General features: G+C 57.7%; 1 protein-coding gene across 5 annotated transcripts; it reads right to left on the bottom strand.

Annotated features, from left to right (window-relative positions):
* Nucleotides 1-748: 748 nt before the first annotated feature.
* On the bottom strand, nt 749-20,240 carry THEMIS2 (thymocyte selection associated family member 2). 5 transcript variants are annotated; one of them, XM_002724136.5, is made up of 6 exons: nt 20,072-20,238; nt 17,656-17,796; nt 14,364-14,774; nt 5,554-6,644; nt 4,054-4,204; nt 749-3,737 (listed from the first exon to the last, which is right to left on the bottom strand). In XM_002724136.5, exons 1-6 carry the CDS (start codon nt 20,163-20,165, stop codon nt 3,682-3,684), a joined length of 1,944 nt encoding a protein of 647 aa, XP_002724182.1. In that variant the 5' UTR covers nt 20,166-20,238; the 3' UTR covers nt 749-3,681. The 5 variants fall into 5 exon arrangements, with proteins under 5 accessions (XP_002724182.1, XP_069935100.1, XP_017195769.1 ...); XM_070078999.1 differs by having other exon boundaries at nt 17,651-17,796; nt 20,072-20,207; XM_017340280.3 differs by lacking the exon at nt 17,656-17,796 and having other exon boundaries at nt 20,072-20,240.
* Between the last annotated feature and the right edge of the window lie 475 nt (nt 20,241-20,715).

Consider the following 20,715-nt stretch of genomic DNA (forward strand, 5'->3'; position numbering starts at 1 on the left):
CAAAACACTCCACCCCCTGCTTCTCACTGAGCAAAATCTGGCTGTTTCCTGTTTATGTAGGAACAATACTTCAAACTCAGTCAGTGTGTCCACTCTTGTTTCTTTGAGGAAACAACAGTGGCTGGAAAGTGTCTGACTATGTTTGAATTTGGAGCACATGACAGGGTGCTCATGTGGTGGCCGACTTCTCTTTCTAGCTGGGTTAGTGCTCCCCAGGGGCCGAGCTCTAGCAGGGGTTCCGGGTGGCAGGCTTTTCTTTCGATAAATCAGATGATGACGTAGCAGTTAAAAACCGCTCACCCGTCGGTTCAGTCCGTATTTAGGGAATGCCTACCGGTGACCTGTTGGTCGGGTACGAGGAGTCCAAAGCACAGTGAGAGACTGGCAGCGCCGCACTTGCCGGCTTGGCATTCCCAGCGGCACGGAGAGGCTGCTGGCAAGACCACATTCCCTGCCGCGCTAAGGCCTCACGGGCGTTGTGACTTCTGGGCCCTCTGGGGGTGGGGGGCCGGGGCCTAGGCTGGAGAGCCAGGCGGGCCATGCTTAGCAGTGGAGCGCCAGCCTTTGCCAGGCTCGGCTGAGGCAGGAAGAACTTGCGGCTTTGGCATTGGACGTGTCACCTGACAGGTCCCACACAGTGTTCTCTGGGACGTTGTTGAGATGGCAGGAGCAGCAGAATGTTCCAGCCTGGCGTGGGTCTGGCCTGCTTTGGGGAGAATCTTAAGTATACGCAGGTGGGAAATGAAGCTCCTTGGAAAGCAGTACTTTATTGGATTTAAATAGACAAAGGCCAGTAAGATCTAGCACCTGATGTGGATAATTTGTTGTAAAAAAAAATACAGTGGGAGAGGCCAGCACTGTGGCATAGTAGATTAAGCCTCTGCCTATGGTGCTGGCATCTCATAGGGAGACTGGTTCAAGTCCTGGCAGCTCCACTTCTGATCCAGCTCCTTGCTAATGGCCTGGGAAAGCAGTGGAAAATGACCCAAGTGTTTGGAGCCTGCTTGGGCCGCTGTGTGGGAGACCCAGAAGAAGCTCCTGGCTCCTGGCTTTGGGTCAGCCGAGCTCCAGCCATTGTGACCATTTGGGGAGTGAACAAGCGGATGGGAGATTCTCTCTGTAACTCTGCCTTTCAAATAAATCTTAAAAAAAAAAAAAAAAAAAGAAATTCAAACTCATTGATAAAATTGAACACACATCCCTGGTTTATATTCATCTGATTACCTGTATTAGTCTGTTAAAGTTATAAAACATTCAGAAATAGAAATGAGAAAGTAGTGACTATGAAGAGCTTTACTAACAACTTCCTGTTTCCCAGTGCGTCAGCCGGGTGCTCGCGGGGACACGCGCTCTTCTCTTTGGAACTGGGGCGGGAGATGCCTGCTCTGCCTGACACCCTGGCACTGCCCAGTGACTCGTTCCAGGGAACCCACGCTCTGAGGGTGGTGGCTGCCTCTGGCCCCCTCCCTGCAGACCCCCATTGCTCTGATGAAGAAAAACAAAAACATTCACAGTTGTCGTTTCCAGATAATTTCCTTTTAAGCCCAGCCCCTTCCTTCCTGCAGCCTTGGCTGCGCAGAAAGCCCATTTTGTAGGAACTGGCACTTTGTCTCCCTTTTGTGGCCTTATTTTTCATCTTGCTCAACCTTATACCAAGATTAAATGCAAAATGTGGAAGTGAAAAGCATGGTCACTTTGCGTGTGGGCCCGGCCCCTGGGTTCCTGCCGCGAGGAGCTTTAGTCTCAGGTTCTAGCTCAGTACTCCTCACAGCCGTCCCTCCAGGCTCCTCGCGCGCCAGGGGCACCAGTGTCAGGAAGACCTCAGAACGTGCAGGCAACTGGCCCGGTGGCCTGTGGGAGCCTCCCAGGTGGGAGTACGGAGGCCAGGGAGGGGTGACCCAGGTGACCCGCAGAGATGTTAGAAGCTAAGGAAGGACACACCCAGGGCAGTGCCTGTAACTCAGGGGCTGGGACTCTGGCTCTCTGGGCTCCCATTGCAGCCAGACACAGGTCAAGGACCTGGGCCATCTTCTAGTGCTTTCCCAGGCCATAGCAGAGAGCTGGATAGGAAGAGGAGCAGTCTGGACACAAACTGGCGCCCATATTGGGTACCAGCACCTCAGGCAGCAGCTTTACCCGCCACGCCACAGTGCCAGGCCCAGGCACTTGAGCCATCACCTGCTGCCTCCCAGGAGGCATTGGCAGCAGGCTGGATCAGAAGCAGAGTAGCCAGGATTTGATCTGGCACGCCAATGTTGGTGATGCGGGCATCCCAAGCGACAGCTTAACCCACTCACAACACCCGCCCCCAGAGCTGGGCATCGAAGCCAGGCGCTCTGATGTGGGACACGGGCATTTTAACCCATGTCAGCCACTGAGCCAAGCCCCTGCCAAGAGTGTGGGCGGGAGACAGGTGTGGCTCTGATCTTGGTTGTCAGTAACAGTACTGGCGTGTTTATTGTTTCCTCTGTGCCAGGAAATGGTTTTTTAAAAAAGTTACCTCATTTGATTCTTTTCGATCTTGTGAGGTAGATGGCTAGTTGTTCCATTTTGCAGGTCAAGAAAGCTTCCAGAGGTTAAAACAATTTGCCAAGTTTGCAGCTGAGCAGGTGAACTGGGACCCTCGCCCAGGCCCAGGCCCCCTTTGCTTCGCCCTTGGCTGCTCGCTGGTCTGCCCCCCGAACCCCTTGACCGTCAGCCTCCTTCCTAACCTTTCAGGTCAGATCTTGTCTGCCCCGGGGTGAGGACTTGGATATGGGGTGGGCAGGCTCCCGCACATGTCTGCCATTCTGACAGAGCTCCTGTCATTTTTATTCTGTGGTTTGCGAATGAGGTCACTGTGGCCTATCTGAGCCCCATCTGATGACTCCTGCCCCCGCCCCAGCCTCAGGCCTTGCTCTGTTGGCTCCCCTCATTTCAGCTCTGGAGGAACAAGGTGCTAAGATGGTGCTCTTGAAGCCACATCCCAAGATTCGTTCATGCAGCTCCTGCCTGCTGGGTGCTACTGAGGACACAGTCCTGGCTTCCGGGGCGCTTGGGGCCTGGGAGCAGGGAGGGCGTGGGCGTGGGCGTGGGCATGGCAGGGACCACAAAATGGGCTCTGAGTGAGGCAGCAGCACAGCACCCGCAGCACCCAGGCCTCTTCACCGAGAGAAGGCACGGCACCGCCACCATAAGGGCCTGTTGGACCCTCCTCGCACACCAGCAGGACCACTGGTGGGGCCGCGTCATTGCACGGAACCCAGCTGGCTCCTGCGGCTGGAGGAGTCCAGGGCAAGGTGCTGGCCCCCAAACAAAGGAGGAATCCAAACCACACAGGAAGTGGGTGTGGTGTCCATTCCATCGCAGAGCACGCCCCACAGAGCCACTTCCTCTCTGCAGTCTCCTTGGTCTCTCTCTCTTTTTTTTTTTTTTTTTTTTTTTTTAGACACACACAGGGAGCGCCCATCGCTGGTTCTCTTCCCCCAGGGGTCTGAAGCCAGATCTCCCATGTGGGTAGCAGGGACCCTACTACTTGAGCCATCACCGCTGCCTCCCAGGGTGGTGTCAGGAACCAGGGCCGGAATTCAACCCCAAGCACTCCTCTGCTGTGGCACCCAGGCGTCCCCACTGGCCACACACCCACCCCAAGGTCTCCTGGAGGCGCGTGAGGGCGGCTGGCATCAGGTTCCGGGACCACGCCTACATGGCACTCTGGAAGTACTGCAGTATTTCTTCATAGTCGTGTTTGTCCGGACCTGCAAGAGAGTCCCAGCGGGTGAGGATCTTGCTACAGGACAAGTTCCTTCTCTCCTGACTTCACGCACGCGTGCAGAGAAGGGGATGTGCTGCGTGCTCTAAGCCCAAGGGCTTTGCTAGCTCAGAGCCCGTCTGTTGTGTGCAGCACTTGGCAGCCACTTCACTGTCCTGTGTCCTGCCAAGGGGGTGGTGTGCTGGGGACGGGACTCCTTTCCTGGCCAGGGCTCTCAAGTGCATTGGAGAGGGCCAGTAGGGACCCTTCCACCTAAGCCCCCCCTGCAAACTGGGACACAGAGGGTCTGCCAAGGGACTCACCTGCGTCCTGGGCTTTGAGCCTGTCAGGCCCGCAGCCCTTCCTGTGGGCAGGAACCTGGCTGTGCTCATGTGAGCTGCTGGACGCTGACTGGGTCATCGCCTTGGGTTTGGGCAGCAGAGCAGGCTGTGGCCGTCCGAAGCCTTGAGAAGACTGAGTGGGAAGACAGAGATCAGCAAGGCCGAGGAGCGGCCGAGTGGGTGGCGGGCACAGCCATCACGCTGCCCCTGCGGCCCTCTGCGGGAGGGCTTTGGACCCAAGCTGCAGCTGTTCCAACCACGTAGCTGCGGGGAGCGGGTCAGGGTGGCAGGTGCAGGGCGGGTGCAGGCTGGAGCTAGGGTCCCCCTGGGACTCTCCTTGTGGGGAGTCCGGTGACTGAGCTCTCTTGGGAGGGGAGAGGCACAGGGGAGACATTTCAAGAAAGCAGCCACAGAGCCTCAGGACAGCGCCCAAGGCCACACGCACATCCGCAGCCTCTGAGCCGCTGTTTCAACGCCCAGCTTTCGTAGGAAGAGGGGGCCCCTTGCAGACCTCGTTCAGGTTCTCCACAACTGGCCAGAGCTTGGCCCCAGAATCTCATTTGCAAGCTCCTGGCCTCCCACTTCCTCCCACCGAGGGCTTCCCCAAGGATCCAAAGCAATAGGCCCCTCCCATCACCATAAGCAGAGCACAGCAGTGCGGTCAGACCCGACTTCAAACCCCAGTCCCTCCACTTGCTAGCTCCGTGATCTCAGGCAAATTGCTTTACTTCTCTGTGCCTCTCCGACCTAGTGCAAGGTGGGACAGTGCATGTGAGGGGCCTGGCCCAGAGTGAGCCCCGGCCAACAAAATGCCAGTGACTTCATTTCCAGTATACCGGTGGGGGAAGGGATGCTCGGAGCAGGAGCAGTGTGTCGGCCCCAGAGCGAGTGCCGGGCGGCAGCGCAGCAGGTGCCCTTGCAGTGGGGGAGCGAGGCCAGAGCAGTCCTGGCCCGTCCTCGCCTGAGAGCCTGCAGGGGGGACCTTCCCAGCACCCCTGTGCCTGGGAGGAGGGGCTGCAGGGTGGGTGCCGGAAGTGAGTCCGGGAGGACCCTGAGGCCAGGCTGGGGGCTGCACTATCCCCCGGCAGTGGGAGCCGCCGCAGGCTGCAGCAGATGGAGCCCAGGCCCACGGGTGCGCAGCAGGGGACCCGGGAGGCCACTCTGATGGCTGTGGGCCAGTTCTAGTGGACACTGGGCATGGCAGTGGACAGAGCAGAGAGAGGCAGGGCACCAGGAAGTTGGGAGTCTGTGCTCCAGTTCAGGCCTCAGCACCCCTGGGTTCTCGTTTTCTCAGTCATAGGATACGGAGAATCACGCCAACATCAGGGCTGCGAGGCCCGGAGGGGAGCGATGGGCACTGGGCGCGTGCCTTTACAAATGGCAGCTTCTGCACCCTCCTAAGAGCCAGGAAAGACAGACAGACAGACAGACACGACGGACGAGCAAGCGGTGGCAGGCGGCCCTCCCCGCCCACGTGGGTACCTTGCCACCGCCCTCCTCATGGTTCTTCATCTTCTGCCCGCTGAGGCCCTTGCTTTTGGGGGGCCTGGGTGGGGGCGCCTGGCTGGCGCTGGCCGGCAACTTCCGCAGATGATAGTAGAAGGTGTCGGTCAACTCCTCCACCGTGGCCACAGGGGGCGCCGCAGCAGGCTGGCCCTGTGGCCACTCGTACTCCACCAGGGTGAGGTCAAGCCACCGGGGTGGGATCGCACAGGCCACCCGGGGCTCGGAGTCCCAGCTCACCACCAAGAAGGGCTCTGTGATCTTCTCCTCCAGCCGCAGGCCCCGGATGGAGGCCAGGGGGTCGGCGGGGTGGCTGGCGTCCTTGGCCACGACCTTGACCTCACAGGGCAGCGGGAACTGGGCCGTCAGCTCTGCCAGTTTGTAGCGCCGGCCATCGCTCACCTCCTCCACAAAGCTACCGGCGAGATGGAGGGGCAGCAGCATCCGCTCCTGGACCGCCGCCTCCTCTTCACTCACTTCCTCCTCTTCCTCCATTTCCCCCTCAGCCTGCTCGCTCAGCCGCTGACACACCAAGACGTCCTCGTCCCTGCCCCGGGCCCCATGAACCTGGCTTATCCCCAGCACCTCCAGCCGGTCCCCCACAGCCAGGGAGCAGGCATCAGCGTCCTCTCCGGTCCCAGCCTCGGCTTCACAGTCCTTTGTCACCACCACACGGAGCGGCCGGCCCGGCTGCAGCGCGTCCAGGAGGTCGTAGGCCATGGAGAACTCCCGGGGCCGCCGCCGCAGCTTGCCCTCGTAGGCGCCGGACACCAGGAAGTGCCGGGGCACCTTGTGGCCTTTGCTTGAGGCCAGGACCCACCAGGCTGGAGAGGCCAGGCCGTGGATACAGAGCTTCTGGCCTTTCCTCAAGGAGCTCACCCACGGGCCGAGGAAGCCGGGGGGCCCCTCTGGAACCTCCAGGATCTCGGCGGCCAGAGGGAAGGGGCCTCCTCGCGCCAGGACCTCGCTCAGCAGCAGCGGCTTGATGAAGTGGATATGCTGGGCGGAGGCGGTGATGTCCTCCACGTCGACCTCCAGGGAGGAGGGGATCTTGACGATGGTCCTGCGCACTGGGCGGGGGCGGGGTGGTGCACAGTGAGGTCAAGGGCACGCTGCAGGCTGCCCCAGTGCAGAGAGCGTGGCCAGCCCCCGCTGGCCTCTGAGCTGCCGTCATCTTTCCTCTCCTACCCCCACCTTCCCGCTGTAGCACATTCCTTGGCCACCCTGGTTCTTCACTTTTTTTTTTAAATAAATATTTTATTATTTCTTTGAGAGGCAGAGTTACAGACAGAGAAGGAGAGATAGGGAAAAATCTTCCATCTGCTGGTTCACTCCCCAGATGGCTGCAACAGCCAGAGCTGAACCAGTTGGAAGCCAGGAGCCAGGAGCTTCTTCCGGGCCTCCCACGTGGGTGCAGGGGCCCAAGGACTTGGACCATCTTCCAGCTGCTTCCCCAGGCCACAGCAGAGAGCTGGATCAGAAGAGGAGCAGCCGGGACACGAACTGGCGCCCATATGGATCCTGGTGCCACAGGTGGAGGCTTAGCTTACTGTGCCACAGCGCTGGCCCCCTTCAACCTTTTTAAAAACAACAACTGGGGTGAGCATTCGCCACTGCTCTTAAGCCACTGCTGGGGACACCTGCATCCCAGATGGAAATGCCTGGGTTACAGTCCCAGTTCTGCTGCCAGTCCCAGCTTCCTGCGGGTGCACACCCTGGGAGGCAGCAGATGATGGTGCAGGTGGTTGAGAGACCCACCTGGAGGTCGGGCTGCTGCTTTGGCATGGCCCAGTTGTGGGCATTTGGGGGAGCGAGGCAGCAGATGGGAGCGCGCTCTCTCTCTCAACTAAATTGCAAACCATTGTTATAAAAGAGAGAGCCATCATGATGGGTGATCAGAGTGTGGCTCTCCTAGTCCGCCTGGCCTCATCACCCAGCCACGCCCCCTCCCCTGCAGGATCATAGAGCGCCACAGTCACACGTGTGTGCCTACTTCAGGGAGCGGCTTTTCCAAGAAGATACACTGAAGTCTAGAAAAAAGGGTAACAACCACAATGCCATTGCTCTAGCTACAGTGCCTAGAAATCTTTTAATATCATCAAATATGCGGGAAGTTCAACCACTTTTAAAACCTTAGTTTTACTTCGAATGTACTTTTTAAAAAATGATTTATTTATTTATGTTTTTATTTGAAAGGTAGTGTTGAAAAAGAGGGAGACACAGAGAGAGAGAGATCTTCCATCTTCTGGTTCACTCCCCAAATGGATGCAACAGCTAGAGCTGGCCCAATCTAAAACCAGGAGTCAGGAGCTTCTTTGGGGTCTCCCACGTGGATGCAGGGGCCCAAGCAGTTGGGCCACCTTCCACTGCTTTCCCAGGCACATTAACAGGGAGCTGGATCAGAAGTGGAGCAGCTGGGACTCGAACCAGCATCTGTATGAGATGCCGGTGCTGCAAGAGGCCACTTTACCTACTACATCACAGTGCTGGTCCCCACATACAACTTTATAAGCTGCCTTTCCAAAGCCTTTCTGGACTTAGATAGGAAATGCCAAATCAAGAAAAACACTGACAAAGTGACCATGGGCATTAATCAGTGTCCTGAGCCACAAGGGTCTTTAAAGGCGCATGGAAAATGGAACCCTAAGTTTACTTTGGTGCAGAAAATGTTTGAAATCCATGAATACAAGAGGTCTTCCAGAAGTCATGGTAGCACATGGTGTGAAAAGCTGGGCAGGGCAGGGCAGCAGTGTGGCACCGCAGGCTAAGTTGCCACCGGAGACATCCACGTCCCACGTCAGACAGCCTGGAACTGAGTCCCGGCTCCACTTCCGATGCAGCTTCCAGCCTACGTGCACCTTGGAGGCAGTGGGCGATGGCTCAAGGACTGGGTCCCTTGGCCGGCGCCACGATCACTAGGCTACTCCTCCGCCTGCGGTGTCGGCACCCCGGGTTCTAGTCCCGGTCGGGGCGCCGAATTCTGTCCCGGTTGCTCCTTTTCCAGGCCAGCTCTCTGCTGTGGCCAGGGAGGGCAGTGGAGGATGGCACAAGTGCTTGGGCCCTGCACCCGCATGGGAGACCAGGAGAAGCACCTGGCTCCTGGCTTCGGATTGGCACAGTGCCAGCCGTAGTGGCCATTTGGGGGGTGAACCAATGGAAAGGAAGACCTTTCTCTCTGTTTTTCTCACTGTCTAACTCTATCTGTCAAAAAAAAAAAAAAAAAAGACTGGGTCCCTGCCACCAAGAGGGGACACCCGGTTATAGTTTCTAGCCCTGACTGTTTTAAGCGTTTGGGCAATGAACTCATGAATGAACCTCTTGTTCTCATGCTCTCTCTGCCTTTCAAAGAAATAAACTTTAAAACAAAAATCTTTGCATGGATTCCAAAATTATTTTGGAAAATAAAACATTTTTTAAAAATGTATTTATTTATTTGAAGGGCAGAATTACAGACAGGCACAGGCAAAGAGAGAGAGAGAGAGAGGTCTTCCATCCACTGGTTCACTCTCCAAATGGCTGCAATGACCGAAGCTGGGCCAATCCAAATCCAGGAGCCAGGAGCTTCTTCTGGGTCTCCCATGTGGGTGCAGGCATCCAAGGACTATGGGCCATCTTCTACTGCTTTCCCAGGCCATTGAAGAGAGCTGGATCAGAAATGAAGAAGCCGCCGGCACCCTGGTTTCTAGTCCTGGTCGGGGCGCCGGATTCTTTCCCGGTTGCCCCTCTTCCAGGCCAGCTCTCTGCTGTGGCCAGGGAGTGCAGTGGAGGATGGTCCAAGTGCTTGGGCCCTGCACCCACATGGGAGACCAGGAGATGCACCTGGCTCCTGGCTTTGGATCAGTGTGGTGCATCGGCCGCAGCGCGCTGGCTGCGGCGGCCATTGGAGGGTGAACCAACGGCAAAAGGAAGATCTTTCTCTCTGCCTCTCTCCCTCACTGTCCACTCTGCCTGTCAAAAAAAAAAAAAAATGGAGAAGCCAGGACTTGAGCTGGCATCCATAAGGAGTGCCGATACTGCAGGCGGTGGCTTTACCAGCTACACCATAGTGCCAGCCCCAAAACGTATCATTTAATTCTATTTCTCCAGACTTTTGAATTCCCCTCATGCCAATTCAAGAGGTGGCTCTGTAAGACTATGAGGGACACAGCACCCCCACGGTGAGGCCCGTCCCCCGCCACCGGGCAGGCAGAGAGCACTCTCCCTCATTGTGGCATGCAGGGTATAGCTTCCTTGGGTCACATGTGTGCCAGATGAGCTGCTAATTGGTAGAAGATGGGAGGTGGGCACCTGGGGGCTCCCTATACTCTTCTGTTTTTTTCTTCAAAATTGTGTATGGAGGAGTGGGTGTTGTGGTGCAGTGGTTAAGCCTCTGCCTGGGATGCGAACATCCCATCTGAGAGCGCCGGGTCAAGTGCTCCACTTCTGATCCAGCTTCCTGCTAATGCACCTGAAAGGCAACAGATGCTGACCCAAGTACCTGAGTCGTTGCTGCCCACACGGGAGACCCACAAGGAGTTGCTGGTTACTGTCTTTGGCCTGACCCAGCTCTGGGTGTTATGACCATTTGGGGAATCCCAGTGGATGGAAGATCTCTTTTTCTCTCTGACATTATGCCTCTCAAACAAATGAATAAATAATCTTTAAAAAAAAAAAAAAAGCTTTAAAAATGTATAGGTGGGGCTGGTGTTGTGGCAGAGGGTTGATCTGCTGCCTGAGACACTTGCGTCCCAGATGAGCACTGGTTTGAGTCCCGGCTGCTCCACTTCCAATGCCGCTCCCTGCTAATGCACCTGGGAAAGCAGCAGAGGATGGCCCAAGTGCTAAGGCTCCTGCTGCCAACGTGAGAGACTCAGATGGAGCTTCTTGCTCCTGCCTTCAGCCTGACCCAGCCCTGGCCATTGCAGCCACTTGGGTGAGCCAGCAGATAGAAGATCTCTCTCAGTCCCTGTAATTCTGCCTTTCAAATAGATAAAATAAATATTTTATTAAATATATACAGAGGTTGTATCTTGGGATGTTCCTCAGAGCAGCACACAGCAGGGCTGGCAGGGGCTGGTGGGTAAGAAGCCGAGCCGAGCCTGAGCGGAGGCAGGAGACTGGGGGCTTGGGGAATCTCGCCACGTACAGACGAACTCACAGCCAAGGTTTGGATGGCAGGTGTGTATCACGGTGCCCCAGCCAACAGCTGACGTGGGAATGATGGGATTGACACGTCACTGTGGTAATTCCTAGGGAAACAACGGAGCTAGGCAGTCGCTAGCAATGCCACTCCCATCACAGAAGGTGGCCCAGCCAGTGTGCTGCGTGCTGGCTGCTGCCCGTGGGGACAGGTGTCGCTCTGCACAGCCAGGCCCCCTACAGCAGTGACGATCTGTGCTCTTGCATTGGCTCTGGCTTCGGCCTCTCGGAGCCAGTTCACAGAAAGGGTGAGCCCTTCTCCTCCTTGGCGTGGTCGGCGGGTAAGGCTGGTGTGCGGGAACCTGGATCTGGGATCTCACAGGGTCTCCTCTGTTCCCTAAAATGAACACACTGTGCCCCAAACGTCTGCATCAACTGTGTGGGCGCGGCTTCCACGTGAGCCACTGCCCACCCAGGAGACTGCAGCTTGGGGCGTGGCTATGTGGCCAGCGCCAAGCAGAAGCCCCGGGCACGCAGTCTCTGATTCACTTCCCCACCGCCAGCCTGTCCCCAGTGCCATCGCAGCCAGCCTGTCCTGTGTGTCCTTCCTCGGCCGAGTCGGCCTTGGTGTCTTGTGCTATAATAAATTTCACACCCATATGGCTGGGTAAAGGCACCACCTGTGGCACCAGCATCCCATATGGGCACTGGTTCAAGTCCCAGCTAGTCCACTTCCAATTCAGCTCCCTGCTAATGGCCTGGGAAAACAGCAGAAGATGGCCCAAGTCCTTGGGGCCTGCACCCACATGGGAGACCCGGAAGAAGCTCCTGGCTCCTGGCTTCGGTTCCACCCAGCCCTGGATGTTGTGGCCATTTGAAAAGTGAACCAGCAGATGGAAGATTTCTCTCTAACTCTGCCTTTTAAATAAATAAAATAACTCTTTTTTAAAAGACACTCTAGCAGTACAACAGTCAGTCGCAATGCTTGGATCCTGACTTGAATAAACTGTGGCAAAATGTAGGAGAAAACAAAGGACATTCGAACCCCCAGTGGCTGCCACCACCAAGCTGTGTATTAAGGAGGTACTGCTAATTTTTTGGTCTGATATGGTATTGTGGATTTGTTAAAAAAAAAAAAAAAAAGAATTATTTTTAAAGAGATGGATTGGAGTATTCACCCAAAAAAGTGGTACATAGGGTCTGCCCCGAAGTCAGCAGGTGCAGCAGGGAGAGTAGGGACAGGCAGAGCCGGGGGTGGGAGGGTGGGTGGGCAAGGGCTGGTCACGCTGATGGGTGAGGGTCTGTGGGGGTGCACTTGATTCCTCCCTGATTTTTTTTTTTTTTGACAGGCAGAGTGGACAGTGAGAGAGAGACAGAGAGAAAGGTCTTCCTTTGCCGTTGGTTCACCCTCCAATGGCTGCCGCTGCAGCCGGCACACCGCGCTGATCCGATGGCAGGAGCCAGGATCCAGGTGCTTTTCCTGGTCTCCCATGGGGTGCAGGGCCCAAGCACCTGGGCCATCCTCCACTGCACTCCCTGGCCATAGCAGAGAGCTGGCCTGGAAGAGGGGCAACTGGGACAGAATCCAGCGCCCCACCGGGACTAGAACCCGGTGTGCTGGCGCCGCAAGGTGGAGGATTAGCCTATTGAGCCACGGCGCTGGCCTCCTCCCTGATTTTTTTTTTTTTTTTTTTTTTTTTTTTTTTTTTTTTTTTGAAAGAGAGAGCAAAAGGCTGGCGCCGTGGTGCAGTAGGTTAACCCTCCGCCTGCGTGCCAGGATCCCATATGGGTGCCAGTTCTAGTCCCGGCTGCTCCTCTTCCAATCCAGCTTTCTGCTATGGCCTGGGAAAGCAATAGAAGATGGCCCAAGTGCTTGGGCCCCTGCACCCACGTGGGAGACCAGGAGGAAGCACCTGACTCCTGGCTTCAGATCAGTGCAGCGCCGGCTGTAGTGGCCATCTGGGGAGTGAACCAACAGAAGGAAGACCTTTCTCTCTGTCTCTCCCTATCACTGTCCATAACTCTACCTCTCAAATAAGTAAATAAAATCTTAAAAAAAAAAAAAGAAAAGAAAGAAAACGAGAGGCCTGACTCCCATCTGCAGGTTCACTGCTGAACGTTCACAGCCGTGGCTGGGCTGGGCTGCAGTTGGGAGCTGGGAACTCCACCCGGGTCTCCCACACAGGTGGCAGGGACCCGCACACTTGAGGCGTCACCTGCTGCTCCCAGGCTCCGCATGAGCAGGAAGCTGGAGTCAGGAGCTGGAGCCAGGGGCAGGGCCCAGCGAAATCAGTCACTTCTTGGATGCTCGCCTCCTATACGGAGTGGCTGGAATTGAGTCCCCACCTCGGCTTCCAATTCAGCTTCCTGCTAATGCACCTGAGAAAGCAGAGAAGATGACCCAAGTGTCCCTGCCTCCCATACAGGAGACCAGGATGGAGTTCCTGGCTACTGCAGACATTTGGGGAGTGAACCAGCAGATGGAGGGTCTCTCTCTATCCCCTCTCTCTGTTGATCTGCCTTTCAAATAAACAAAAGTAAGTAAATAAAGTTGAAAGAGAAATAAAAACATGAGGTCAGCGCTGTGGTGTAGCAGGTAAAAGCTGCCGCCTGCAGTGCCAGCATCCCATGTGGGCACCCCTTTGAGACCTGGCTGCTCCACTTCTGATCCAGCTCTCTGCTATGGCCTGGAATAGCAGTAGAGGATGGCCCAAGTCCTTGGGCCCCTGCACCTGCATAGGAGACCAGGAAGAAGCTCCTGGCTCCTGGCTTCAGATCGGTGCAGCTCCGGCCATTGCGGCCAATTGGGGAGTGAACCAGCGCATGAAAGACCTCTCTCTCGCTCTCTCTCTGCCTCTCTTCTCTCTGTGTAACTCTGATTTTCAAATAAATCTTTATAAAAAAGGAAGGAAGGGAGGGAGGGAGGAAGGAAGAAAAAAAGCTGGAGCCAGGAATCGAACCAAAGTACTCTGAGGTGGGATGCAACTGTCCTAACTATTAAGCTAAACTCCCGCCCCATCCTGGTTTCTGTACATGCTTCAATTGTCCCATAATAAAAAATGTTTGAAGGAGTGAAAAGGGGGGGTGGCAGGAAGAACCCCACTTGGCAGCGACCTTGACAAACGGCTCTGTGGGTCACCGCCAGCAAGCCCCAAACCCTGTGCTCCAGGGAAGAAGGCCCCAGCCCCCACTCCTCCGCCTCCATCCAATTTCTGCCTCTGTTCCCCCTGTTCTGCACGCTGCCCCCAGCCTGCTCCGACACACATGCCAAGAAAGAACTACGGAACCGCCGGGGCCCCTCCAACAGCGGCTTCCGTCTCCCAGAGAGGGGCCCTTCCGGAACAGGCAGCCAGAACAGGAGGTTTCTCCCAGGCAACTGGGCAAGTGTTCCCTTTGGGTCTCTCTGCCAACTGCCAGCAAGCTCGGGTCGCAGCTTTGCCAACTCTGTGCAACACTGGGGCCCGCACTGTGAGGGTACCCCAGCTCCCTGTCTCTCTAGCACCTGTGCCCGTACGTGGGCATCTTTCCACCGTGCCGCTGCATACACGGAGTGACTTGTAATACCAAGGCTCTCCACGGGCATGGGGCAGGGGGTGACCACCGCCAGGGCAGCTTCCAGGGCCCCGCCTACCCGCCCCCTGCAACCCCACCCACCTGTGCCGGCAACTCACTGTGCATGATGGCTTGGACCTCGTAGAGGGGCCTCAGGACCAGGCAGCTCCAGGGGAAGGTGGGGCAGGTGAGGATGAGGTCCCTCAGGGCTGGGTCCTGCAGGGCCTGGAGCAGGGTTCGGGGGGCGCCCGGCTCCCACTTCCAGAAGGGCCCCTTCAGGGACAGGGGCAGGTGGAGGACGACCCGCTGCGACCTGGTGTCCAGCACGCAGCGGGCGCAGCGGGTCCCGAGGTGCGTTTCCACAGCCTCAAGTGAGAGGGGCTGGTCCTGGGGCACCACCCTGGCGTCGGCGGTGATGCTGCAGGTCGACATGAAGGAAATGGGCAGCTGCGTGGCGCTCCGGGCTGCAGCAGAGACCAGCTCCCCCAGGGTCCTGTAGCTCTGCCCGCTGGTGAGGGGGCTGAAGTGGCCTGGGGGTGGGGTACCGGGGTGGCGGCATCAGGAAGGGGCGGGCCTTTGCGGGAGGACCACCTCCTCCTCCCCACTCCCAGCCCAGCCAGAACGCCCTGGGGACAGAGGGATGCAGGACCCAGAGTGACACTGGTGAACAACAGCGGGGTGGGGGGAGAACCAAGGGACGTCACCAAAGACACAGAACAGACGCATTCCCGACAGACACACCCGATACCCACATTTCCGCACCTCCCGCTTCCCCCATCTCTGACTCTGCCAGCCCATCTCTTCCTCCCCATTCCTCCCCCCAGCTCCAAGCCCAAGTGCAAAGGCTGGCACCGCCACCCCACCCCTCTCTCCCAAACCAGGAGCCCAGGGGTGACCGGCCAAAGTGCCCTCTGGGGGCCGGCGCTGTGGCGTAGCGGGTAAAGCCACCACCTGCAGTGCCAGCGTCCCATATGGGTGCCGCTTCAAGACCCGGCTGCTCCACTTCCAATCCAGCTCTCTGTTGTGGCCTGGGAAGGCAGTAGAGGATGGCCCAGGTGCTTGGGCCCCTGCACCTGTATGGGAGACCACGAGGAAGCTCCTGGCTTTGGATCTGCCCAGTTCTGGTTGTTGTGGCCATTTGGGGAGTGAACCGGCAGATGAAAGACCTCTCTCTCTGCCTCTGCCTCTCTGTAACTCTGCTTTTCAAATAAGTAAATAAATCTTTAAAAAAACAAAGTGCCCTCTGACCCCTCACCCCTCCATCCTCTCTGCGCTCCCTGCACCGGCCTCCAGCCCCATCCAGGCTTCCCCCAGCCCCGGAGTGGCCTAACTACCCCACTTCTGGTTTGAGTTTCCTGCCCTAAACCCACACCCTCAATCCGATCTGAACATTGCACAAATCGGACTGAGCGACGTCCTGCAGAGGTCCGCTCTGGGCTCTTCCCAAGTGTCAATGACGAGACAGAGAAAGGCTGAGCGCTGCTCCAGGCGGAGGGGACTGGAGAAGGGCCAGCTGGGTCCGGGGTGGACCTGGGAATGCAAACCACTACAGAGGCATCACGAGGACAGCTGGCGGCGTGTGAGTGTGGACTTTGGCTGAGACGGCAGCACTGTAGTGAAATGAAGGCTCCTGAATTTGGTCACTGGACTACAGCTTTCATACACCATGGTCCTTAGGGGTGATATTTCAGTGTAAAGAGGCATCGGGTCTTAATTACTCTCAAGTGGTACAGAAAACTCTATGTACGCGTGAGAGTGTTCCTGAATGTTCTGGAAGGGATGGGCACGTGATTGAGTGATTCGGTCCCTGCGGGGGATGCCCACACCCACAGGGGAGTGCCCGCTCTGAGTCCGCCCAGCCAGCTCCCAGCCTGCTAACACGCCTGGGAAGCAGCAGAGGAAGGCCCAGGTCCTCAGGCCCCTGCCACCCCCGCGGGAGATCCGGATGGAAGTCCTGGCTCCTGCCTTTGGCCTGGCCCAGGCCCATCTGTTGAAATGAAAACAAACTTATGCTCACAGAAAATGAACATATTTTAATCTCATTTTCCCACAAATTTTTTTTTTATTTGAAAGGTAGAGCTATAGACAGACAGAAAGGTCTTCCTTTTGTTGGTTCACTCCCCAAATGGCCGCTACGGCCGGCTCTGTGCTGATCCAAAGCCAGGAGCCAGGTGCTTCCTCCCAGGCTCCTAAGCGGTTGCAGGAACCCAAGCACTTGGGTCATCCTCTGCTGCCCTCCCGGGCCACAGCAGAGAGCTGGACTGGAAGAGGAGCAACCGGGACTAGAACCCAGTGCCCATATGGGATGCTGGCACCACAGGTGGAGGATTAACCTAGTGCGCCATGGCACCAGCCCCCCCCCCAACAAAAAAAAATTTTTTTTTGACAGGCAGAGTGGACAGTGAGAGAGAGAGAGACAGAGAGAAAGGTCTTCCTTTGCCGTTGGTTCACCCTCCAATGGCCGATGTGCTGTGGCTGGCACATCGCGCCAGGAGCCAGGAGCCAGGAGCCAGGAGCCAGGAGCCAGGTGCTTCTCCTGGTCTCCCATGCGGATGCAGGGCCCAAGCACTTGGGCCATCCTCCACTGCACTACCGGGCCACAGCAGAGAGCTGGACTGGAAGAGGAGCAAACGGGACAGAATCCGGTGCCCCGACTGGGACTAGAACCCAGTGTGCTGGCACCGCAGGCGGAGGATTAGCCTATTGAGCCGCGGTGCCGGCCCTCCACAAATATTTTTAAGTACCTCGTATATATCCTTACCCACATATAGTCATACATATATAAATCTGAAATTATTCTTTTTTAAAAAAAGAACAAAACCCTCAAAACACAAAATATAGCACTTCCATATCTCAAACTCTCACTGGCTCTTCAATGTTTTCACAATAAAGACCCAAGGCTGGCAGCTCCACCTGTGCCCTGGGCGGTCTGCTCCTGCTCCACCCCCCAACCCGGAAGCCACGCCCCCAGAGTGGGCTGCTCCGCGCCAGTGCCGGTTCTCAGTAGGGACACACACCCACCCGGTCCTCAGGTCCTCACACAAAGCCTCGCTGCTGCCTTTACAGGGGTAGCCGCTGAGGCTCACAGAGGCCCTGGGAACCTGCCACGGCCCCAGCTGCAGAGCTGGGATTCCCACCCAGGCTCCGGAGTCCAGGCCCGCGGTCCACAGCTCTACATGCCTCCTGCAACAACTGAGCTCATGGGATTTCCTGTTCATCGTCTCCCTCCAGCTCAGGTGCCACCTCCTCTGGGAAGCCCTCACAGACCCCTGAGACGGATTCCTTCCCCCACCCCCAGGGCCTGTTCAGAGCGGGGCTGCGATGCACCGTGTATGAGCCCAGAGAGGGGCGGGGGCAGCTGTGGTCAGCAAGCCCACGAGAGCAGTGGGGAGGCAGAGGTGCCCACCTTACCCTGGAAGCTGGGGTCGAGCTCCAAGGTCTGACCCGTCCCTGGGTTCTCACAGACAACCTTCTGGAGGCGGACGTGGGTAACCTTGACCAGGTCCCCTGTGGACAGGCAGCACTCACTCCCGGCGATCTCATAGATGGAGCCTACGGAGACATCAACTCGGTTTCCCCATTCAGCAGGGGCCAAGTGCTGGTGGCCTGGGCCCTGGGCCCCCAAGCACTGCTCGGCTCAGCCACGCTCATGGCTCCCACCCCGGGAACAGCCTCCCCGCCATTCCCTAGGTGTGCTTCTCTGGCCTTTCCCATGCCTCCGTGCCTCCTCCACTGAGCTCGCAGGCAAGCCAGGTCTGCCCCAGGGTCACCGCAGTGGCACAGAGCCGGGCCTCTGAGGACGAGCCAAAGACCCAGCGAATCCCAGCGCCCTGTGCGCAGCCCCGGTGTCAGGCTGCGGGCGGGCACGCAGCTCTCCACCCTGAGACCCTGTGGTTCCCTCAGATGACCTGATTTTATTTTTTTTATTTATTTATTTTTAGATTTTATTTATTTATTCAGAGATAGAGTTATAGACAGAGAAGGGGAGAGAGAGAGAGAGAGAGAAAGAGAGAGAGGTCTTCCATCCTCTGGTTCACTCCCCAAATGGCCACCATGGCCAGAGCTGGGCAGATCTGAAGCCAGGAGCCAGGAGCTTCCTCTGGGTCTCTCATGTGGATGCAGGGGCCCAAGGACTTGGGCCATGTTCCACTGCTTTCCCAGGCCACAGCAGAGCACTGGGTTGGAAGAGGAGCATCTGGGACACGAACTGGTGCCTTTATAGAGTGCTGGTGCCACAGCAGCAGCCCCAGATGAGCTGGTTTTAAAGGCAGCCCAGGAGAGAGTGGAAGGGTGCAGACAGGACGAGGCCCAGGGAGCAAGGTTCTCGGTGCCGCCCCCAGTTCCGCAGCCCGCTTGCCGCTGCGAAGTGCGCACACCTCGGCAGGAACACAGAAGGTGCAGTCAAGGCCTCACGTGTACCCAGAGGACAAGAAACGGCAGGTGGCGGGCCCTGGACCCTCACGCTCCTCCTCCCCCCAGGGCAGCCCCAGCACGGCCTCAGTGAGCCCCCAGGAACTGGTAAGAGCCTTGGGCTTCCCCTCAGCAAAACGCACATGGGTGCACGCAGCCCAGCTCCCAGCCCGACCCACAGAGCCGCTCACACCTGGGTGCCACAGAGGTACCACTGAGTGCAGGCAGGCGCGGGGGCGCGGCGGGTTAAGCCACCGCAGCTGTCCTGGCTGCTCCCTTGCCAGATGGAGTTCCTGGTGGCATCTGGGGAGTGAACCAGCAGATGGAGTCTCTCTCCCTCTCTCTCTCTCCCTTTAAATAATGACGCAGAGGTGGTAAGCCAGCAGCACCCCCTTCCCATTAGTCCTGCGCACTCACCATCTGCACCCCCCCACATCCCATCAGTTCTGCTCTAACCGCAGCACCCTAACTTCTGCCATTGCCCATGGCACTGGGTCCTGCAGAATGAGGAAATCGGTGTGCTGACACCAGCAGACGTGGCTTGATCCCAGGCCGAGGTGCAAACAGATCTCAGGCGCCCGCCTCCGGGAAGCCCCAGAGCAGAGGCAGGATTCCAACCAGACCCACCAGACTCCCGAGAGGACCTGGAGAGGCCACTGTGAGGTGGTTCCCCCGGGGGGACCCCGTGTGTCCCGCCTTGGCCTAGCCCCACTTGGGACCTCAGAACATTCCCACGGCTGCCGTGGGAAAAGGATAGAGGCATTCATGCCTCAGTTTGCTCTCTAAGGAACCTGGTCCTGACACAGCATCTGCGTCCCCTGGCTCCCCACCATCTGCCCTGCTCAGCATCCTCCTTCCTCTGTCTGTCAGCGCCTCCCCTCCTGCTCGTGCAGGCACTAGACCCATCCCTCCGAACCAGGCCGTGCGAGGAGCAGAGCTGCCTGGACGCCTCTCCTTTAAGCCCAGTACTTAAATGAACAGGGATCCAGCCCTGTCCATCATTAAAGCAGAGGGCCAAGGTGGGAGGGAGGACGGAAGGCAGGCAGTGTAGACGGGCACGTGGGGGCAACGAGACGTGGGTACTGATGTGACTTAAGAATCAAGCAACAGCAACAGCCCTGAGCACCCCAGTTCTAGGGCCCTTTTGCAGCTGAGCTCCATCTGTGCACACTGCAGCGCCACCCTGGCTTGGCTCGCTTCCATACAGTGTGCAGGGCAGCTCAGTGTGTCCCCATCGCACGGAAGCGAAGGCTGGGATCCACAGAGTGGCCTCATGTCACACAGCCTGCGCAGGAGCGGCCTCGGGACTCGAACCAGGGTTTGCCATTTCCCCGGGGTTTCCATCCGCTCGCCGGCCCCTGACCCTGCCCACAATCTAGGGGAAGCCGGAGCCGGAGGGGTCCTGCCCCGCACTCACTCTCGAAATAGACCCCCGAGTAGATCCGCAGCACGCGTGGGAGGGAAGCGGGGTCCAGGAAGCGCACGAAATCCTGCAGCGGCATCGGCTCCATGGTCCCCGCGGCTCGCTGGACCCGAACTGAGCGGCCCGCGGCGCCGCCGCCCGCGGGAGCCCCGGCGCCCCGCCCCGGAGCCCCCGCCCCTTGCCGCTCCCGCCCCGGAGCTCCCGCCGCTTGCCGCGCCCCGGAGCCCCGCCCTCAGGGTCGGAGGCTTCTGAGTCGGCCTCCAGGGACGTCCACTTGGATGCTTCTGGTGACGGGGCGCCATTCCATGCCCTTTGCATAAGTTTTGCTGAGAATCCGTCCTCGGATAGAGAAATCTGCCTTGGTGACCAGCGGACAGGGACCGGCCAAGGCTCTGCCCTGCAAAACCCCTGCCCGCTAGTCCGGCCAGCACGCACGCACAGCGTCTGCTGCTTGTTATGTGACTCTGGGCAAAGCTGACTTCCTGGGCCTCCATTTCCTCGGCTGTGAAATAGGGGAGGAATTAAGGTGCCACAGGTCCTGTGCAAAATGCTGCATTTAGCTTTGTTTCCCCCACTAGAAAAGCAATGGGCAACTTCAAGTTTAAAGTAAAAGGAGTGAATCCTCACGAAAGAACATC

The sequence above is a fragment of the Oryctolagus cuniculus genome, chromosome 7, assembly GCF_964237555.1.
Source record: "Oryctolagus cuniculus chromosome 7, mOryCun1.1, whole genome shotgun sequence".
NCBI lineage: Eukaryota > Metazoa > Chordata > Mammalia > Lagomorpha > Leporidae > Oryctolagus > Oryctolagus cuniculus.